Source organism: Xiphophorus maculatus, chromosome 21 (genome assembly GCF_002775205.1).
Source record: "Xiphophorus maculatus strain JP 163 A chromosome 21, X_maculatus-5.0-male, whole genome shotgun sequence".
Lineage (NCBI taxonomy): Eukaryota > Metazoa > Chordata > Actinopteri > Cyprinodontiformes > Poeciliidae > Xiphophorus > Xiphophorus maculatus.
Window position 1 is genome coordinate 3,906,387 of NC_036463.1, and position 23,307 is coordinate 3,929,693.

Sequence of the window (23,307 nt, forward strand, 5' to 3'; positions counted from 1 at the left end):
TTTTGAGTTGTATTCTTATTCCCTCGTAATGGGGGAACAAAACAGTGGCTATTATGGTCGACCAACTTTAGGATTTACTACAATTTAAAGGGATCCAAGATTAGTTGAAGATTAGTTGCCCTAAATATATTGTAATTTTCCTGTTAACTAAAAAATAGCTGTTTGTGATACGCCAAAACTCATAATTACTTCAAAAAGACGTATATCTTCATTATATTTTTCACCCTTGGAGGTTGCCATTTTTTTACCCTGTGGGTTGTTGACACATAATGGTCCTTTCTACAGTATACTGGAATCTACAAAGTAAACACCGGAAGACTAACTTTACCAGAGTAGTTGTTTAGCGTTTGACTGGTGTAATTTTTGATAATGCCACACTGTGAAACTATCGGCTGTAATTTAAAAACAAACAAACAAAAAAACTGTGAGGTGAATCTTGATCATTTCCCACATAAAAAGCGCAGTGGAGAGAGCCGGAGCTGAACACAACTTCCGAAGAACAAACATTCGTGCTCTCAACATTTCTCTCCAGAAGACTTTCAGTCATTTGTACGAGCAAAACTAATAAAGGCTCTAACAGATACCTTAACTAGCGAGAAAAGAAAGGTTTTATCCACAAAGCGCCTAAACCGTGCTGTCACTGAAGCGAAAAATGCTAGGAGAAATATCAGACTGACAGCACTGGAAGCTCTTTAAATGCTAACAGAGCTCTGCGGCAGTAGTACTGGTGGCACTACTGCGCGCTCCGTTTCAAATCAAAAAGGCTTAAAGACGCTGCTTATGACTGTTTTGGCTAGACAGAGCCAGGCAGTTGGACCATTAGACATCATTTATCCAGAATGTACTGCAGCCTGAACAGCATGGTGAGGTTCCTGTGACAATATTTTAATAAAATTTATAAAAACTAAATAGCCTACAGGATTATTACTGTATTGTTTCTACATCTAAAATAAATATTTCTCAAAGCCTATTGTTAAAACTAATCATGGATCCTTTCAAGGTCTAAATTTGGAACAAACTACAACTGAACCCAAATCATTGACAGTTAATTACTTAGTCTAAATCATCTGATCAATGTGTATAAATTATCATCAGCAGAAGTCCAAGAATGAGCTACGCATTAGACGTTAGGACATTTACTGTCTGCCTTTCTTCTCTCGCTGTCAGTTTTCTGTCTAGCTGCTGTAAATTAGGACCACAACTGTCACAACACACAAACTGCAAACACAGATTTAATGTCATGAAACATTTTCTTGGTGAAATCATGGTTCCAATCCTTAGAGCAAACTCTTATTTGTCAGATGAAGATTCCCGCTGTGGTTGTAATGCTTGAATTCAAACTAATTATTCTGTTATAATAAGTTTCTCCAGTTCGCAGTAATTTTTATGACACTTTCACAGCGTAACAGATCAGAAGATATATTCCTCAAACCAAACATTTTTAAATCTGAGCTGGAAGTATCATCCACTTTAAAGTTAAATTTGAGCCTGAAATGTGTCTAATTTATCCCTGCAAAATTCCATATTTAACATTTTATTCACATTTAGCTATATATTATTTCACAGACTTTTCTAATACCATTCACATTTACCAGAGTGTATTGAAGTTGAATATGTGTTTTATCTCAGAGTCAAAGCTTCATCCATCAATAAATGATGAGTGTAAATTACTGGGCTTTCAGCGGTCCATAAATAGGAGTCACAAGGTTAGATGTTGCCGTAACTCTTTGATAAATGTTTAAATGTCAAGGAAGGAAGAAAGAAAAAACAAAAACCTGAAGGATGGACCTGGATTATTACACTTCAGGTGGACAGCGTTACGAATAAACAAAGCTTTGCATGTCTTTTCTTGATGATGAGGTGGGATTTGATGCATTAAGCTTCATCTGAATCATCAGAGATTCCATTTACGTTAACGAGAAGCAGAAATGTGAATTATGGCATCATGTATTTCTATCACAACATCCATCGGTCTGCAGATCCACATTTCCCATGCTCCGTTGCTGCGGCAGTTCATGATCCGTTCATATCAGAAAGAAATCTATCAGCCGAGTGCCAACACAGTTCCAGTTTAAAAGTAGGAACAAGCAGAAGAGCTTCGATCAGTGAGAGTTACACCGACAACTGACACACACATCAGCTAAATTAATGCAAATGGCCCATGTACAACATTCCTTTATTTTCTAGTCTGTGTAAAGAAGAAGAAAATTAATAGAGTTTTTAATTTACCTGGAGGAAATTAAGAGCTACATGTCTTCAATGAAAGTGGAGCAACAGACATTTTTATTACTCATTGCTAATAAAACATGTCAGGGCATAAGGAGGGAAGAGTAGAGAAAGCCTTTTAGTGTACATGTTTACAGCATAATTTTTTACAGGAGATTAACTGCTTCCTTTTATAAGGAGAAGATGCAAATGTCAGTTTGTTAATATTTGTTACTGCCATTTCATAACTCTAAATTTCACCTTAATCAAGGGCAGTAGACCCTTTATTGCTAATGTTTTACATGTTTCACTTTCCAAGGAGTCGATAAAAAAGTCAGTCTCGAAAGTGTAAAGTAGAGCAAAATAAATTCTTTAGTGTACATATTGAGATATTTTTTTTATCCTTACATAGTTTTTATTACTATTGGTGTACATTATGCTAGTATTATTTTTACAAGGACATATACAGCCTTTTTCCAGTGGTGGAAAAAAAACATTTCAGTTCCTACACTGAAGGTGGCTAAAGGTGGTTAGCTTAGCTTGATTTAAATCCCAAAGTAAACCGAATATGCCTATTTCCATATCTGAATACTACAAATTAGAACATAAGGAAAAAGGAGGACAGAAATGTATATGTTTTACATAGTTTTTCAAGGTTTTTATTGCTTCATGTGTGAGAAGTAGGTGAATTCTGTCAATTTCTACATTAGCCTATATACAAAATCACAGCCAGCATCTGCTTGCCTTCCTTAGTTTAATCAGATTTAAGTCCCAGATGGATTATTTCAAATGTAAATATCTCTGTATTTGTTTTGTTTTTCAATAAATGAAATGATTGATATAAAATAGCCTATTAATTAATTGATCTAGTGAAAAAATGATCTAAATATCCATTTAATTCCCAGTGTGAAGAGAATGCAAAACAATAAAAAAGACTTAGTAGAAATGGATAAAATTACAGAATCTCTCATCTACCAAGATTCCACTGCAAGTTTTAACTAAAAGAAAGAAAATAAATAATTTACTAAATATAAAACTTTGTCATTACCTTCATACAGCCAGTCACTGAGTCCATTGAAGATGACGCTTTCCTTGCCTGTAGACACTAGACGAATCGAACGGCTCTCCACCTTAGACCGATAGTAGATGTTGTTCTCAAATATGAATATCTACAGGGGATAAAAACAGACAAAATATGATAAAATTGATGCCAACCAACAAGCAAAAAGCTTTTATAAAGCTGAATTGAAGTGTTACTAAGCAATTAACCAATTAATGTGATAAATTAAATCGTACTCTGTAATTTCCATTCTGATGATTCATATTTTTTGAAGGGCTATTTTGTTTACAGAGTCTTAATCTATGTTTTATGATTTTGGTTGTGTGTGTGGTTTATATTTCCTTTTTATTTATCATTTTTAGTCGCTGTGTTTTATTTTGCATATCTAAAAAGTTCTGTACAAAATTAAAGTTTGAGGCCATTGCGCCATTATCACTATATTACTTGAAAATGGTGTCAAAACAACATTATCATTATCGGAAAGATAAAAAGACAAAATGTTACTACACATTTTAAAAAATGTTAAATTATGCACCTATTAGTCCAGTTTGGACAATTCATTGTGTCATAACATTATGACACAATGTTAAAAATACATAGTTTGTTTCAGAACAGTTCTGTTACAATGCAAATAAAATGGAAGCCTTTTAAAGTCTTATGAAACTGCAAACCCTAGGGAATGAGATTTTGGCTTTGACTCCAACCCCAGATAGTCCTGCAGGGCTTTTAAGATAACTGAAGGTCAATTCAGTCATTACGGAGAATAATGGACCATCAGAGCCTTACAGTAAGCGAGGAAAGGCAAGGCTGCCCTTTGGGTGAGAATTTTAAGATGTTACTGCTTTAATATACCACATGGAAATCAATGCTGTTGCAGAAAAAAACTAATTTGGCACGTTAGGAAGTAAATGTCTTGGCCTCAAGGCAGTGTCTTGGTAGTGGTTTGAGAGAGATTCTCAAATAACTATTCACTCTGTGCAGCCTGAATGATAAAGCTTTGCACAGCAGGATGTCCACTTCTGTTTCAGCCCAAGATTTTTCCTTCTTCTAAAGCAGGGGCGTCCAACTTGTTTTTATTTTGAACCACATTAAGATCATGAATGTTCTTAAAGTTGTGCCTGAATGTATCGATAAACCCGATTAACGGTTAAAAGCGTCTCTGATTTGAGAACTTCTTCTAAAATTAGATAACATTTATCAGTCCCTCCATAATTTTGCTAATTTTTTGTCATTTTTTTGCAATAAGACTCAACATTTTTTCTGGTGCTAATTTAGAAATATTTGCAAGAAATATTCCAATATTTGCACTTAATTATGATAACAAATTTGACTTTTTATTACTAGCATCTAAGTGTATTAGTAATATACTGCCACCTGCAGGTGGGAGTTGGCATCACTTAAAATAGAGGTTTTTGATAACTGTTCTGGAAAATTTTTAATAAACTGTTCTGCAGAAGCGCAAAAAATCACTGATTTTGCATTCATTTCTGCGGCCTCCGTAAAACTGGAAGTATTGACTGATGTAGTTTGGTAGTGCAGATAAAAACCGCTTTGATTTGATTAATAAAACAATATTTAAGTTATCTTGAAGGTTCTATTTATGCAATTCCTCCGGAGTCTTGAGGGCCACATTAAAAGCTAGGGCGGGCCAGATTTGGCCCGTGGGCCTTGTGATTGACATGTTGTGTTTGAATAAAAAAAACAGCCAATATTTCAGCAATCTATCCACTTGCTACACTGTCTCAGCAGTTTGACATTTAGTATTTGAGGTGAAAAATTAGCCACTTAAGTTTCTTCAGCAAATGCTGCATCTTTAAAAGAAAAAAAAAATATAGCAGAATCTGTCACAATTAGTTTCTGTTGAGGAGGCGCAAGCTGTGGGCCTTATGTGCTTTGGTGACACTCCAATGCACACCAAGTCCCGGTATAGAAGCCAATCTAGGACACAACAAAGAGAGGAGACCTGGCCCCGTTCTCTGAGGGAAGGTGAAAATCTGCTCTGAGGATAACTGGAGCACAAAACAGTTTGAAGACAGAGGATAGTTTGTTTGGATTATGGAACTGAAACTAAAACAGCTGCAGCAGCATTACTCTGCTGTACTCAGACAAAATGAACTGCAACTCCAGTGTTCCTGGACATTTGTTTCTATACCTTGCTAATTGACTGTAGTTTGGCCTCTCGGTGTATTTCTGAGTTAACATGATTTCCACATTTTGCCAAATTTTTTTAACATGTTGATGCGCAAGTGTCAACATAAGTCAAATTTTAGTCTGTTCACTGTGTCTCCAAAACGACTAGTGACAGATTGCAATCGTTATTATTTAATTAGGGCTGGACGATATGTCTAGCATACAAATCACGATAAAATCACTTCATATCAATCAATAATGGATAATCATTGATGCGTTTTTGCTTTAAATATCCAAAATATTGCCAAACTGGTGGCATGACCTTTCATGTTTTATCCACAGTTTTCTCTCCACATCATTGTTTTTTTTAAGCAGTTATGAGACACGGTGGCAAAACCTTAAACTGCTGCTGCGCAAGTTACTCAACAGGTTGTTGATAGGTAATCATAGAACGAGTGAGTTACTAGGTAACCAAAGAATTAATGCCACCAACCTAGCTTAGCTGGCTGAGAGATTGAGCTAAAGCCTTTCCTCTGCCTACATCCCCCAGAATGCCATGCTGTTCTGGATCAAAGGTCAGTAAAATTATTGAACGTTCTCTCCGGTGTATTATCAATTGATATTGATCATGTGTCTATCATAATATATATTGTTAATGATTTATTTCCCGGCCCTAATTACTGACAACTTACTTTATTTTGGCCTATTACAAATAAATATAAGGAAAATATCTTGAATTTAGTGTTTGCAACCTGACAAAATTTGAAATAATTCAAATGGTGTTAACATTTTTGGTAAGCAAAGTAATTTAGTAGCAACCACTAAATTGATATTTTTTGTAAAATATGGATTTTCTTAAATAGACAGCTTAATTTCACGACCCGTGAAACAGATGATTTTACGCTACTTTCTGCACATCGACTTAGCAGAGCTGCCAATCAAAATCAGTGATTAAAAGCATTTTAAATTGGTTTTTGTATTTACACTCCACAGATTTACAGATAGAGAATAATCAGTGGACAGAAATTAAATAAAAAACGCTTTATATATCACATGCAAAGCCAACTGGAATGTATTTTTTTATGTGTTTTGACTGGCAGTCAGCTTTGTTAAACTCATATAAAAAGTGGGGCACTAATATGATTTGACGATGCAAATCAGGCATTTCTAGTCTGATTAATTAACAGGAACTGTGTTCAGAAATTAATTTGGGAAAATGCCTGTTTTGCAATTTCTGCCCTCTTGTTCATCTCTGAAAAGCAACAGAAGAATTAGGTCTCCTGAGGCCTCTGTAAGTATCTGTACTTCTGTGAAAGAGAATCGGCTCCATGTGGAAGATTAGCCGCCTACAAAGTGCAAGGAAAAAAATTACAGGGGGATTTACTTTTCATGGTAAAAGGACTGTAAGAAAATCTTTATGCTGCAAATTTTCCAGACTACATGATTTTCAGAGGCTAACAAATAGCTCGGTGTGAGTAGATGACAAAAAAGGAGGTTCAATCAAGAACATGAAGGATTTGAGTTGACTGATTTACAATGATTAGATGTAACATTTGACAACAATTTTCCCTCATGTTTGGCATTGTTTCTACTAAAGGCCACTTCCTGTTAACATCTCAGCTGCTAGAAGCGAAACCACAGCATGAACGATGAAGCAAAATTTGAGCCCACATCAATCTACCAGCGAGTTAATTAATCCTCCGATCAGATAACGGGTAATTAATAGCATTTTGCTTCAGGACGTAATCACTTACATTCTGACCGCCCTGTAAACCAGCCCGCTGAAGCTCATTAAGACTCCAGCTGATCTGATGGAGCGATGAGGGAGAAGATGGACAGCGACTCAGTAGGAATAAACCACGACTTCCTGTGCTTCTTTAGTTTAACCTGAATCAGTTTAAGTTAATTTTCTTAGACAATAAGTGCTAAACTACTATAGTATGTAGTCATTATGTCTCCAGAGGGTCATAAATGTCGTCACCAATCAATGATAAATCTGTCTCGTGAACCAGAGCAATGAAAACCACTTGAAGACATAAATTATGGATGTTAGGAATAAAACCTTGGTGCTTGTCCTTGATAGCCAGCTGGAAGGCCACGAGTATTTTATATAACTGGAGAACAACTTTGGGAAGGACAGGACTCAAACATTTAGCAGTAAAATATTTCAAGACGTACACGGCAGAATGTAAAACCAATACTTTCTTGTAATCTTTTAATGCTAAAAAATAAATAAATGCAAACAAGTAAGGAAGTCCATAAAAAACATAATTGATGTGTTAAACCTTCTTGTTCGAACTTGTCTGCGACAGTACAGTTTTACAATTTGCAGTACCGTGATTCCGCCACACTTTGCGCTTTCTGAAATATTCCAACGGTTTCTGAAAGGGGAGTCATTGCGCTTTCCAGCCAACATCGAGTTATTACGGTAATTTCACTCCTGCTGTTGCAGGGAGCATTTTTTACTTCAGTTTAATCTGATAAAACACTCTTAATAGAAGGTGAATTGCAAAAATAACTGCTAGATAACCCATAATAACCCTAAAAAAAGAAGCAATGAATATGTTTTTGTCATCATTTTTATTGTTATCACAATAGAGCTACAAGATATTGTGATAAAAAAATCTACCCACTCCTAACCATTTCTTTGATGAAAGAAAAGCATTTTGCAGCAAATGGAAAATATTTTCAACCTCTTTACTCTTCTTATGTGTTTATAAAGTTTCAGTTATTAAAAAAAACAAAAAACGCTGAACTTCTGATTTACTAATAAATCATATTTTTATGGCACAGAGATGCGAGAAAGAAATCCAAGCTCTTCAATAACATTTTATTTAACTTCCACATTCTTACAAAAACTGATTTTCCAGCAAGAAATACAGTATATCATAAAATACTTGGCATATCTTATCTTTTATGCATAAGGCATCTCCTTTATTTTATAGGCGACTGCAACATGGCCACTATTAAAACAATGGAAACCCTCATGCCACCCTGCTATAATTTTATATTGTTTAAAAACAAGGAACATTTTAATGCACCATTTAGTTTGTTCTCTTCCAGTCTCTGTCCTTAAGGGATGAGGAGCAGATGGCTCTCAGCTCTTTATAAGAAAAACAGCTTTTATGAGTTTCAGCCCTTAAAGCCTCAAGACATCTGCACATTTATGAATAAGTTTCAAGTTCAGAAATAAGAGGAGGAAAATGCACCGTCTAAATTGCTGTTACCTCCCTGTCGTTTGTCTACATTTCAAGGAGAGTTTAGAGTAGATTTCAGAAATATAAGTATTTGTTAAATATTTCAAATAGTCCCCTTGGTTCCTAGAAGTTAGCATCTTTTCATAGAGCATTTGATAAATCCTAATTTCTCACCTTTCAGCCATGTTTTATGCTGTTAAAAAAAACAACTAATATCAGGTTTGTAGCCCACAAACACTGAACTAAAACGCTGTAATTCTAAACCGAGTTCAGTTTGCAGACTTCTTTTTACAATACATCACCAAACTGGCAACTATAAAGGCACTAGCAGGAATAATGGTGCCCCCTGTTTGTTTCTGCTGAATTGCCTTTCTGCTTCTGGTTTTAAATCAAAGGGCTAAGTCAGTGCCGACGTGTTTCTCCACAGCTTTTTACTGCAAACTTCAACTACAAAGGAGAGAAATCCTAATCTTGCTTTTGTTGTTCTTTAAAGAAACAACAGCTTTATACAGTTAATCAGAAATGTCTATTAAAAAGTAACAGAAAATATGAATTTGCTTTTTGTCTGGGGAGTTGTTGCCTACATTAAGACATCTAGAGGCTTTTACAGTTGATCAAATGGGCTCACAAAACCTCACTTTTTTTGTTTAGGACAAGATATTTTCAATCATAAAGGTAAAAATATCACATTTGGACAAAAGATCTATCCCCATTCTGTAAAGTTTGGTTTTTTTTCCAAACCTGTTCTTGATTATTAAAATTTAGGATACGTTAACCAGTTATGAGATGTAGTTAAGAAGATAAACACAAACAAATGCAAAGCTTGTTTTAGACAGAGAGGATAAAAATTCATTTTTTTCAGATCTTAGTCAAATCCCTAGTCAAGTCTTTGATGAGCAACTTTACTTGTCCAATGGCTGAATTTAACATTTTTCCATCAAAAGAATGACCCTGAGGTTTTTTCCCATCACTCTGAGCTGGAGAATTTTTAAAAATATTGGAAAACCACATAAATCCACATTTGAAGCCTTTTATTTTCATTTCCAAATAGTACATATATTTTTTATATAAATTACAACATAATGAAGTAAGTACATCATCACTGTTAAACTTTTGAATAAATGGAACAGGAAGTGCTTTTATTTTGATATTTCTGACCAGCTTTTAATGATGCAGCCAGTTTAAGAGTGAGAGAACGGTGGAGGTAAGTTACATTTTTATTCTAAAATGAACCAGTTATTTATTATAAAGTGTAACCCTGACTTTAATAAGTCAGTCGATCATATTCAGTTAGAAGAAAAGTTGATTGGATCACACCAGTACTTTTTTTAAAATCGATTTTGTAGCCTTACTGATCTTTCTGAATTGATCTGCTCATAAATCCTAAACTGCTGCATTGAAAATTTATAATGGGTGTCCAAAATGCAGCCTGGGGGTCATTTGTGGCCCTCTGAGTGAATTTGATTACAGAATAAAAATGGCTCAAGTTTGGTTTGTCCACTCAGGAAGTTGATGCAGAAACATTTAAAATAATTAAGGGCAACTTTTCAATGTGGCAGCAGACAAAATGAAGTCTTCTAAAAATGAAAGATGCAACAAAAACGTTTTCTGTTATCAGCCATGTTTGATAGAAAAACAGGATCACCAACTGAAAGTTTTTCAAGATAAAAACCCAAACATTTAGGACACTGTTTGCATTGTTTTTGCTTGTTTTTAAGAAGAAATATCTGCAAGATTTGCAATAATTTTCAGTTTTTCTGCAGAAATCCGACATCTTTAATTTACTAAAATATTGTCTGTGAAATAATTAGAAAAAGATAGTTTTTGTATTTTTTTAATACAAATTTTGTGCCCATGTTGCAACTAGTTTGGACACTGATAACATCTGTATATAAGGCGCACATTGTATCACTTGACCAAGAACATGACTTTTAATCAATATTCTGACTAAATAAATGGCAAAAATTATTTTAGAAAATTTAGAGAATGGGAAACCAAATCCCTCAAAGCATGTTTGTGTGAAAGATGAAAAAACATCTGTAAAGAAAGATAAAGTTTAAATCTGAAATGACCTGAAACGTCATATTTTCCACTCTCTGTGCTCAATAAAAACTGACTCACTAAAATAATATTAAAGTTTATCTGTTGTGTGTGCAATGGGAAAAAATATTTTCCAGGAAAGTTAATTGGGTAAAAAGTATTTAAAATACACAAGCAGGCATAATGAGAATAACAAACAGAGACTCATAATTTAAAACCTCCATCAAAAATAATACCGGAGATTTTATACGGAAAAACTGTAACTTGAGTAGGCGTGTGTTTTTTAATTAATACATTCTTATTTCTTTGACTGAAAAGCCAATATAAAGTCCCAGAGGAAAAACCCTGGCTTCAGATGTAATTAGTTTTATCCTCTATTAAAAGTATAAACAGTCAGTGAAGGGCATCACTTTTCTCTTCGTGTACTGGAAAACTTTCATGTTCACTTTGTTAACTCTGAATAAATTTATCTTAGAAAATAATCAGTCAGAATCAGGGTTATAATAGTTTAATTTTATTTCGTTGTGACTTTTAGTTTGTCTAATTCCTTTAGTTTTAAGAAGATTTTAGAGTGTGTTTGCCGGTTTTTATTAGTTAAATATTGTTTAGTTTTACTTTAGTTTTATTTAATTATAGAAATAGTTTTACTCTTTTTATACTTTAGTTTTGGGTGGGAAATTCAAAAAAGTCAAAGTATTGATTATACATTAATTAGGTAATTTAACCAACTGTTGCTGTTTTCTCCCAAATTTTGCCGTCGCCATTTTGTTTACCAACGTAGCCGCCAGAATGATTATGGAGTGCCGTAATTTACCAACAGCCGACGTAAACTGCTTGTGAGGGTGGAAAAATTATAAATTGTCATAACATAAATAATAAACAGGTTAATAAACACAAAAATGAAGTATGTCACATCTATATTTTCAGTATATTTTAGTTCGTTTTGTAAACGCACAAGATAGTTCCTGTTAGTTATACTTTTTCCACATTAATTACTATTTTTCAATGAAAATGTTTTCTCAATTTCAGTTATTTTGCTAGTTTTAGATAATCTTGGTGGGAACAGGTAAAATATAAACTTTTTTTTACCAGTTGTTGATCCTGGGGACCCCAGCCTGCGAACTGCAGCTGAGCATTTCGCACCTCCGGAGGGTTCAGGTTCCAGGTTTCTCTGGGGGGGAAACAGACGTGGAGAAGTTAAGTGAAGACACCTGGACACAAACACAATGACTTTCAGCTCCCACCGCCGCAGCAGCATCAGCAGAACAAGTGTGGAACATCTTCGAACAAAGGTTTAAGTGTCTCCATAAATAGCCACAGTGTGTAAGGGTGTCACCTCTCCTTATTGGGAACAGTGCTATGCGGTGCAGGAGGCTGAATTAGAGGAGCTGCTGACGTTTTGTCTTTGTCTGGTGCTGACGATGAATGAGGTCAACCACAGAGATGTGAATGTGGCTTTAAAGAGGACGACACCACTGGGTGGCAGCACATTATATCACATATATTAACAGATACAATGCTACCATACTGGGACCTGCAGCTCAGATAAATCACCAAAGGGAAAAAAACATAAACTTTGGGATAAAAATTCAGATATGCGGGGAAAGACTTCAAAAAGCAACAACCTTTCTGGGTTAAAAATCCCATCATTGAGATCTGAAGGTGTTTCATCTGTCTGTAAGCTTTGAGCTTTTACTGCGGGATGCCAAAGCTGTAGCATGACAGTATTTTCATTTTCTTGTTACGTGCATCCATGAATGACAAAAACGACAAAATGAAAAAAAAATACAATACAAAATTATTTTAAATAAGGTCTCTTTCACTGCAAAATAATAATAAAATCTAAGTATTTTTGTCTAGTTTCTAGTGAAAATATCTTAGTACAAATGAAATAAGAGACAACAAACTTACAAGTACATTTTCAGCAAGATATAAGAACTTGTTTTGGTCAATAATTCATTAATATTATTGAAAAAGTATTAGTTCGACTGGCAAATTACTTCACTTATAATAACTTGGTATAATACTTGGTAATATTTTGTTTTTGCAGTGTTTTTACTCCGTACTCATATGCTTAAAGATGCAAAATACTATTTTGAAACTAATGTCATACATTTTGTTTATCACAAGCAAGAGCCATATTAAATAGAGTTGTAAATAGCTCCTCTTTTATTAAGATTTAATGGAAATAAATTACAGCTGCAGGAAGTGCAAACTTGCGTTGCTTCACTAATTTCTATTCCTCCCCTTCAGCCATTTAAGTGCTCAACATTTAGATTAAATCAACTTTTGTTGCAGAGTTTGTTTAGTGCATTTCCCCAAAGGCCCAGTTTACAACTAATTAAGACGATGGGGTTCCTGCGGAGCAGGAGCCTGCAACCACATCAGAGCCACATCAGGCTGGCGGCGCTCCAAGAAAGACACTTAGTGGCTGTTGGGGGCGCAGCTGCTAATCTGCGTGTGTCATTTGTGGCTCCTATCACTCAAATTGACAACCCACGCTTTCACACAAAGACATAGGCCTGAACTTTGCGCGAAATGTACGCACACCCCCAAATTGCACCTATTATCAGCAGTAACTGTTGCTAGGACACAAAGAAGCAAGCCGCAGTTTGAACTCATTTTTGTTTTGCGCCAAATCGAGATCATAAAAGCTCTTAAAGGGCCAGTTGTGCCAGAATGTACTGATCACAAACTGTTAAAATATCAATGAATTCTTAAAATTAAATAATATTATTGGACATCTTTTCAGTCCTTCCAGGATTTAATGATTTTTTGCAATGAAAATCAAAGTGGTACCGATTTAGAAATATTTGAGCTTATTTATGACAATAAATTCGACTTCTGATTACACACTGTATAGATTATGGACTATAATCTGAGATCAGTTAAGGCTGAGGCAGCTATTCAGTACAAGTAAGAATGTTTTTGATCATTTTTGAGAAAAATGTGCAATAAACAACCAATTATGTATTAGTGCAAAAAAAGTGCAGCGTATTTGTTGATTTTGTGTGAATTTCCACGATAATTCTCAAAAAACTGGAAGGACTGACTGCTTAGAGTTTGAATCATAAGGCAACAATCACCATCAACATATTTGATGTGTACTGATGATGGTACTTGACAAAATGTAGTGACTATATGTTGTTTTTATAATATAAAGCACTTTGAACTGCTTTGTCACTAAACAAATATACTTGATTGATTGATTACTGTCGTTTCTTTCTCCATAGCTTTGCTAAAACTGATGGTGGAAGTTCTGAAATCTTGTGTATTTTTAAGAAAATGCAACAGATTTTGAGAGACCTGTGGTGGTGTAATTTGACAAGGTAAATAACTCAGAGATGTGGTGCGATCAGTCGTGGCCACACCAATACTGATATACGTACACAGGCACCTTAAGGGAACAAAAAAGCATCTCAGACATGCAAAAATAGCTCTAGTCTAACAAGAAGTTGAAGGGACAAAATGCTGAAAAGCAGCTAGCTGTGGTTTCAGATTTACAGCCAGCTTTCTGTGAGGTTCAGAAATAAACAATAAGGTTGATTTGAGGTGATTTGCTGGATGATTTTGGAATTAATCTTCTTGAAAGAAGATCAGATGAGATTTCACATAATAAAACCCAATGAGTTTGTCATAAGCCGACTTACGGAGTCTCCAGACTGCAGATGATGTAAAATGCCGTATAGGAATGCTGGTACACCTGCAAAGAAAAATACTTTGTTTAAACTCCTTTTCATTTACAAAAAGTGTCTGTTTCTTGTTCCTATGTTCAGTGAAATCACTAAAGTATTAAAAGTCCACAGAGGTTAAACTGGACAACAGTGTTTTCTTTGAGATTAAAGAAACCACAAACAGGATTAATAAATCCTTCAGAGGGACGGAGTTGTTAATGAATAATACAAAGAAACAAGCAATATCTAAGAAGCTTTTAAAATATTTGCATAAAACAGACACTTTTAAAATAATATTGATGCAAGCTCCAACTTGTTACTTCATTTTTTATTTATATAGAAAAACAGAGTAACTCCCAATCCGTTGAACATTCAAGTTCAGATGCAGGAATTATTTATAGCCAAGTCCAAAATAATTCATTCCTCTGGCAGATTTAGGTTTAAAATAACCAAGTTCATGTAGTTTCTTATTACTGGAAGTAAAATTAATGGAACCTAAAATATCTGCAGCTCATATAGAAAAGATACATTTTCAAAATACTACTTTACAAATTATCTGAAATTTTACAGTTTTTGAGAAACTTCCAGCCTAATTTCCAATTAGAAAGAAACATCTTAATTGAATGAAGTTGAATTTAAATCTAAATCTGCATGGGGTATGAATAACTTTGGCCTTTTCTGTACATTTATCTTTAAATGCACAAAATCCCACCACAGATTTTACCACAACACCTCCTGACGGACGAGTTCCAACTCTTCATGATTCAGTAAGACTGTGCACCACTGAACAAAGCAATGTTCATTTGTTTTCTATCACATAAAATTCCAATAAAATGCAGTAAAGCTTATGGTTTAAATGTAACAAAATTACATTTTTAAGGGCTTAAAGGCATTGTACGTACCTGCAAACATTATCAACCAAAGTCAAATAGCAAAAATTCACAGATCCCATCTAAAAACTTTAAAACTGTCTACTTAAACAGCTCACACACCAAATAAACCTTAATAATCAGAACTACACAAAGTGGAAACTGTGTATCCATAGTTTTAGTCAGCAGTTCTTATCTACAGTCTAAAAAATGTCCTGAATTACATGCTAACTCAGGATTAGCTAATAGCACATCAAGTAGCATTGTCACTATTTATTTTGGTTTTCTTATAATTATTTTAGGCAAAAAAGCTCCAAACAGGCAAATTTCATGTAAATAATTTGGAGTGACGTTCCAAAGAAAAATCTGCGTATATTGAACTGTGAATTTACTGTAGTTCCTAAATAATTTACACACTAGGGTTGATAAAATGTCGCGTAACTACACAGGTAAACCATCAATTGAACTGATTTTAATGAGGGTTGCATTGAATTAATTCTAATATGGATATTATGCAGATACTGTTCTTGTAGTTTTGGATGTATTTTCATTAATTATCTACTAATCTGAGTTCACTTTCCAAAAGAAAAACATTAAAATTGTAATTTGGAAGAGCTACGCACGTCTTGGCATTCTATCACGTTATTTGGTACGCATTACATCCATCCTGCACGTTACAGAGAAATAAAGCATGAATATGTGACTGTGCGCTGCTTCAATGAGCATACAGGAGGAATGACTGTCATCTATCAAAGTGATGGGGAGTTCAGTTGGATAATAAATGCAAATACAAACACTACAACACCATCCAGTTTGTCATAATATTCTCTATTCATCTCAGGCAATAACAGCAGATTATATATCTGCAGGCATCTTTCAGAGCCTAACAGGAACAAACACTCTGGCTGCAGCAGAATAAAGCGAGAACGAAGGCGAACACCAGGTAAGCAGGTGAATGATTCAATATATCTGATGCGGCTATATTAGGAGGCGAAAGCGCTTTGATCCATATCATCCAGTGCAGTTGCGGGGCACTTTATTCAAGAACCGCACAGAAATGATATATTCCCAGCCAATACGTCCTGCTCTCGCCCGTCGATCTCATCTGCTGCTCTGCGAGCCCCGCGAGGCGTCGAGGGGGTTGTTTGTGTTTCTGCCTCCCTCGCCGCAGTTCCGCTCAGCTGTGCTCGCCCCTCCAAACCCGACACTCCCCTCCCCCACTTCGCCTGTGTGCGCCAAACCTTCACACCTCGCCGTGATTACTTCCCCCACCACCTTCTCTCCTGACATATTTGGCTGTCAGTTTGCCAATTCAAAAAACAAGCAAACAAATGAGAAGCTCACCGCAGCGACGTTGTAGGCCAGCAGCACATGCTTCAAGTCCGGGGACACCTCATACCTGCTGGCTTTGTACATTTCCTGTGAATCAGACGTAGATTTCAGAACAGAAACACACATCGCTAACCATGCATACTATTTTTATTAAGCCAGTCCTTAAAAGCCATCTCTGACAAATTGCCTTGCTTCAGATATAAATGGGGGTTGCATTAATCTTTGCACTTGTGCTTCGCCAGTATGATTGCTGATATAATGTTATTGCATCTCTATCTTGACGTCTGCCCACATATTCGAATCACATTTCACTAAAAAATGATGCATGGTTTGATTAAATTTTCCAACAGGAAGAGCTGCAGGAGGCTGGATCTGCTGACCCAAAGAAGAAGAGCTAGGTTTTAATTTAAGCCCTTCCACCGTCAGCAGAACTGTCTTGTCATCATTATAATAATACCTGAAAAAAGCAGAAAAAGGCGACTTACAAATTTCTTGTTTTGGACCAAGACAGTTTGCTCGTCGGTGTCGACGTTGTACTTGACAACGTCGCCGTCTCGGTTGCGGTACAGCAACTCATTACCTGTGAAGGAGACAGGGCGATGAGGAATGAGGGTAAAGTTATTAAAAACATTTAATCAAACGAGATATTGAAGGAAAATCTCAGTAATCTATCTTTTATTAAACAGCAAACACAATTTTCCTCCCTTCACTACTGCCCCACACAAAGATATAGACATAAAAGTCAGACTTTAGATTTATTATACATTAGGGCCAGACGATATGTCTGAAAAATGTATCACAATATAATGGTTTGACATCAATCAAAATTGTTAATTATTAATCAGTTTTTGATTTAAATATTTGAAATACTGCCAAGCTGGTTTCAACTTTCACTCCAGAGTTGTTGTTTTTTAAATTGTTTGTAAGCAGTTATGAGGCAGAGTGCCGAAACGTAAAGCTGCTACAGCACTAGTTACTCAACAAGTTGTTGCTAGGTAACCAAAGAATGAGTGAATTGCTAGGTAACCAAAGAGTGACAGTTGGTTAATGCCACCAACCTTCCTTAGCTAGCCTTGAGAAATTGAGCGGCAAAATGTCTTGTGCTTAGTAAAATAAATAATAATAAGTACTTTTTATTCAATATTAAGGAATTATTGACTAAAATCCAGCTCATAAAGTATGCTGACAAGTTACTTGTAAGCTAGTTTTGTCTTATTCTAGAAAAAGACCAAAATTACTAAGATTTTGTGTGTTTTTTGCAGTGTGGTCTTGCAGATTCAGTTTTAAAAGCCGGAGGCTCTTGTGACAGAAAGGCAAAGTGCTGACTTCAAGCCACTAAAAGAAATCCTTGAGAGGAACCATTATTTGACAGTTGTATGAACATTGGTGCAGCTCTTCATCCATCAGGCCTTTATCAGCGAAGGACACATTTAATATGGCAACTGCCCCCTTTAACCTTCAATCTATCCCTGCTCCCGTGTCTTATTGCTCTTGTGATCCACAGAAACATGAACAACCACGCCATTTGGTGAGGTAATTAGAACCCAGAGATTGTTATGCGGAGTGCTTTCTATCTGCTAGCATATCTAATTGTCCATTAGGGGTGACAGAATTACCATCACAATGGCTTTAATGCAGAACGTGCTAGCGATAGCACTTTTAGACAGTTTTAGATCTGCACAACCAAACGTCCTCTCAACAGCTTTTGTCCCCTTGTTAAAAACACCTGGCAAACTAAACAAGGATGGAAAATGGACTCATTTATGTTCTCTCTACTGTGCAACACAATCCACTTCCACGTATACCTGCAAATGGTCAGGTAATGTACTGAAATTGAGTGAAAAAGCAGGCAAAATCAATAAAAAACGAAAATAAAAATGGGGGAAAAATGAAAATGCTTGGGAACTATTGATTTGAAGCACTTTAAAAATATTGAAAACAGAGTATATCAGTATGAGGTCTTTTATCTGACAACATCATTATATCCTAGACCTAAAGACAAAACATCTGTCTCTTCATTTTAACAAAAAACAACAAATATTTATGGAAAATGTCAGATTTTGTTGTCATTTCATGTGTTAAGTTTTTTACTAAATGTTAAAATGTGATTACTTTAAAGTATGAAGTGTACAATATGAGATTATATCAAGAACCATCTTCAGACTAAAAAGAAATTAGGTGTACTTTAATGATTTAGCTCTACTGCCAGAACCTCGGGGCTAAGATAATTAAAACCTAAAACAATACGCTCAGAGAAGAATCGATTTGATTTACGGAGTTGAGTTGTGAATTAAAATCCAAACTTTTTGCTTTTTTCTGTGATCACACAACTTAAAACAAAGAAATTTGGAGAAAATATTTCAAATTCCCACCATCATTATTTAAAGATAAACTTTCCCACTAAGCTGATCATTTTTGACCTCGTCGTTCCTCCTTCACCTTTTCAGCTCTTTGTCTTCTCTCTTTTCAGATACACATTCCCATACAGTTCTCGAGGCATTGCATCTTCCCTTCGCCCTCTCTCTTTGTCTTTGTTCCCTTCTCTTCCATCTTCAGTCACCGAGCATCAGCCCAGGGCGCTGTTTTCCACTCTGATCTATACCTCTCATAGCAGTATGTCTTATTAATTCAGCATCCTGCCCTCGGCGCAGCCCTTACCCACCCTCACGGCGGGGAGGCAGAGGAAAGCTTCAAGTAGGGGGGTGGAGAAAAGGAGGCACACAGACTCACAAAGATAGGGTGGATAAACTGAGAAAGTTGGAATTTGTTAAGACTGGTTGTAGTGAAGTAGCTCTATAAAGGCACAGTTCAAAAACGATGATATCCTGCCGTCCTAAAATAAGTGCATATGCTCAAAGGTTAACTGGGGGATTTGCCAATTCTTAACTTCACCAACCCAGACTGGTAACTGGTAAGTCAGAAATTTAGAAATCATAACTTTTACTCATTAGAAGCTTGATTCACAAAACGATGGGCGATAAAACGGTATGGTTTTCCTTCAGACGGAAACATTCATGTCAGTTTTCCAACTCCGTATGAAGTCTTGGAGTTGGAAAACTTCACTGTGTCTGATGGTCATTGGTCATCAGACACAATGACCAATGAAACGATCATTGTGAAAATGATCGTTTCTTTGGTCATTGACCATTTCCAATAAAATGGTCATTGGTCATTGCGTCTGACCAATAAAATAAGCTTAATTTCATCAAATCTATAACATATAGTGCCTCTCTAACTCTATATTTCTGAAGATTAGGAAGTTAAACCTGTACTATTTGTCATTTATGAGTCCAAGTCACATCTCGAGTCTTTAGTCCGCTTTAGTTTGTAAGAAAGTCCGGTTCAACTCTGATGTGGACCGAAAAAGCAAACTCTGGTCTACAAACTGAGGTTTTTGGTTGCTTGAAGTGAACTCCGTTGCGGTACAAGAGTTCAAATGCATATGTGAATGTCAAGCGGACCGGAGACCACTCCAAAAGCCGGTAGCAGCATTCTGGGTAAAAACAACCACTCAACAGCAGGTTGCTTAAAGAGTTTGGATTGTTTGCACTGTGCAGTGTGAAAGCAAACCACTGCAGTTGAAAATGTAACAAAAGTTGCAATTTTGGTCCCCAATCAAACCGAGTTTACCGGACTATCAAGTGTGAAAAGACTCTAATCTATCCAAGTCCAATCTGAAGTCATGCATTCATTTTTGCGTCTTGAGTCAGAGTCTCAAACTCAAGTTGCCATCTTTGGTTTAAGACAATCAAACAGATATGATTTGAGTAAAACTAAAACAGTTTTCAAATTCTGAAAACAAGAAAGCTCTCCAAACTAACCTGGCTCTATGTCAAAAAAGAAATTGGCTCCTAAACTTATACCTGGATGTGCCACCATTAGCAACAACTACCATCAAGTGTTTGTGACAACAGGAAGTTCGTCTTTTACATTTCACTTCAGTCACAGTTGAGTTTTCCAGCAAGAATGATCAGTTAAAGGTTACTCAATAGTAGATTAGCCCAGTCCAAAACCTTTAATTTATATTGGTTTTGATTGTAGGTCGATGTCCTGGTGTGCTTTGACTCATTGTCCTGAATGAATTGAATGTTCTTGGCCAGACTTTCTCCTTCAGGATTTTCTGCTAGAGCAGAATTGATTGTTCTATTGACTACTGCTATTGACTACACTCTAAAAGTGAAACTGTTCTCCGTTTTGTTAGGTAAGCAGTTGTTTTGACCTTAGATCTCTACCATAGAGGCCATTTTGGCAAAGTCTCTTTCTTTAGTTGAATTAATTAAAGCAAGTGAGTCCTGCAGTGCTTTAGCTGACTGGGTAATTTTGGGACTTCCTGGAGGTGTTATTGTGTTTTTGGGAGTAATTTTGGTAGCTCAACTGCTCCTGGGAAGAAGTCATTTGTGAAGAGCAGTTCTCCCTGTGTTTCACTGCAGTCAGAAAGTACAAACAATGAATTAGTAATCATTTCCATACAGACTATGTTTCTCATTTAATGTTTTAATTGTAGGAAAGATCTGGGTTCTTCTGTCCACTACATGTTAGACAGATTTCAGTTTTGTAATTGTTTGACCCAACAAGTCGGACAGTAGTCAGACCTGGTAGAGAGCGTGAAATTCACAACTGACACATTATTTAACCTGTGGAAAATGATGTTTTCTCATAGGACCAAATTTTTGTGTAGTTGTATTTATTTGGGTTATTGCTGTCTGAGGTTAAAAGTCATTTGAACGCCTGAAACATTTAATGGAACCAAAATGTCAAAAGCAGCAGACACCTGGAAGGGAGAAATACTTTTGTAAAGCTTCAAGTAAGTTTCACCTGAAGCTAAAATGTTAAATGTCCAACTTGGAATAATAAACTGCTCATCAGAAAACTGGACTGTGGAAACAGACCAGTCAGAAATGTTCCCCAGCAATAAAAATAACAGAAATCTACAACAAAGAATCAGGCTGTTGGTGAATTACTACTTTAGGGTCCCTAATCCCAAAGCATACCGTCCACATAAACCACCATCATGTGATTACACAGTACTCTGATTGAAATAGCCAGTTTCTGTAAGCTGTGCTGTTAGCCGTGAGGTGAGCCGGGCCAGGGTGTTAAGTTCTGGATGAAATGAGATTTTTCTTGTCAGTTCCGGGTCATTTGTCCCTGCCCACAGCTGCGGATGATGGCCAGTTTGATGGAAGTGGCACAAGTTGTTGCCGAAGACGAATAGTTTCAGTCCCACAGTGTGGGAACATTGCAGCCGCTGGCTTATATGGGCTGTGAAATATTGATTCATAAAAATTTAAACTGCATTTTAATTAGCAATCCACCTCTCGTATTAATAGCCATTTTCTTCCTCGTAAAAAGGAAATTTCCTTTGCACATTTCCCAGTTGCAAAGCGCTGCTTGCTGGATTGTTGGAGCCTGGATTTAATTTTCAACAGGCTTGACAAATGAGCAGAATAACAAGTGGATGATGGGCCAAACAAATGAGCAGAAAAAAAAAACCTTGAATTTGAACTTGCTGACAAAACAAAACCACCCACAGTGAAACCAAGCTGCTGCTGGCCGGTTTTCACACAGGAAGGCATTTGTTTTGATCTGAAATGTCAATCACTGCAGACTTTTTCCTTCATTAGTCTCTCTCTGAGCCAAGTTGATTTATTTTCAGCGTAAAATCCAAATGATTTTCCTATCATTAATCCACTTGGATCTTCTGTACCTTAAAAAAGTTGCAGGTTGCCTCCAACCCCACTGTGCTGCTTTCTTAGAGGTATGCATGGTTTAAAGTGAGTTTGTGGAATAAAATAGTAACGTATTGAGGCACCTCGGTGAGATCAGCAGAGTGATCAAAGATGAGCCTCTTCTCTTCAGACTTTCTGCGTCGGGGTCCCGTAAATAAGCAGCTTGAAACAGAAAGACCGCTTTCATCTACAGCGGGGGCTTCAGAGTTTCTGCACTACTCAGAATGATCCAGTATTAAGGTTATGTACGATAAAACATCTTTTTAGCAAATTCCAAAAGTAAACCCTTAAAAACTTCTAACTTAATAATGAATAGGTGAAGAAAAATATTTAATTTCAGAGGTTTCTGTCATATGTTTCATCTGAGCTGTTCATTTTGATGCAAACAACTTGAGAGGTTTTTAATTTATGATTCGGTTTTGAAGCCAAATGACTCAGCAGAGATCTTCTTTAGATTGACTTGGTGTGGTCGTTAGTTTAATTACAAGATATTCAAATGTGTCACAACTTTGCCACGTCGTTGATACAGACTCAAAGTGTGAAATGGCTGAAAGGCTTAATGGGAGAATCTCTAAGATTCTCTCATTTGGCCACATCCAGACTCTTCAAATTTACAGCTGAATGGTCAAAACATAATATAACGGTCCACCAGCAGGATAATAATCTCCTAATATTGTTGTCGTCATATTAAAAATTCAACCTGACAATATTTTACAAAGAAAATATTCATTTCAATACAGCAGCAACACTCTGTGAAGGCACATCGCAATATCCCAACATTTTACTTCCTTATTAAGAGTGAAATCAACAAGCAGAGGAGAATTCAGGTGTCATTTATTTTAAAAAAAGTTAATATCCTTTATAGAAGTATGTACTTTTTTATTTTAATCTTAATTATAAAACAGAAACATAAAGACAGGGTTTTTGCATTTTGGTTTTATCAATATACACATACAATTTCTTGATTTTTTTTCTTGCATTATCTGGGTATGATTTTTTAATTTTTTGGCTATTCTCATCAAAAGGAAAGTGGATTTTTCTTCCTCCCAAACACTTGCTGTAATTAGCTAACTT

The 23,307-nt window shown here is 35.9% G+C and overlaps 1 protein-coding gene across 5 annotated transcripts in view; it reads right to left on the minus strand.

Annotated features, from left to right (window-relative positions):
* The window catches only part of dpp6 (dipeptidyl peptidase like 6), a 301,131-nt gene that overhangs the window by 27,362 nt on the left and 250,462 nt on the right, over nucleotides 1–23,307 (minus strand). For all 5 annotated transcript variants that reach the window (XM_023326527.1, XM_023326529.1, XM_023326528.1 and 2 more), the window contains 5 exons: nucleotides 16,993–17,087; nucleotides 16,520–16,594; nucleotides 14,283–14,335; nucleotides 11,722–11,803; nucleotides 3,254–3,374 (listed from right to left, as the gene is read on the minus strand). In XM_023326527.1, coding sequence (XP_023182295.1) covers nucleotides 3,254–3,374; nucleotides 11,722–11,803; nucleotides 14,283–14,335; nucleotides 16,520–16,594; nucleotides 16,993–17,087 — 426 coding nt within the window. The remainder of the gene's footprint in view (nucleotides 1–3,253; nucleotides 3,375–11,721; nucleotides 11,804–14,282; nucleotides 14,336–16,519; nucleotides 16,595–16,992; nucleotides 17,088–23,307) is intronic.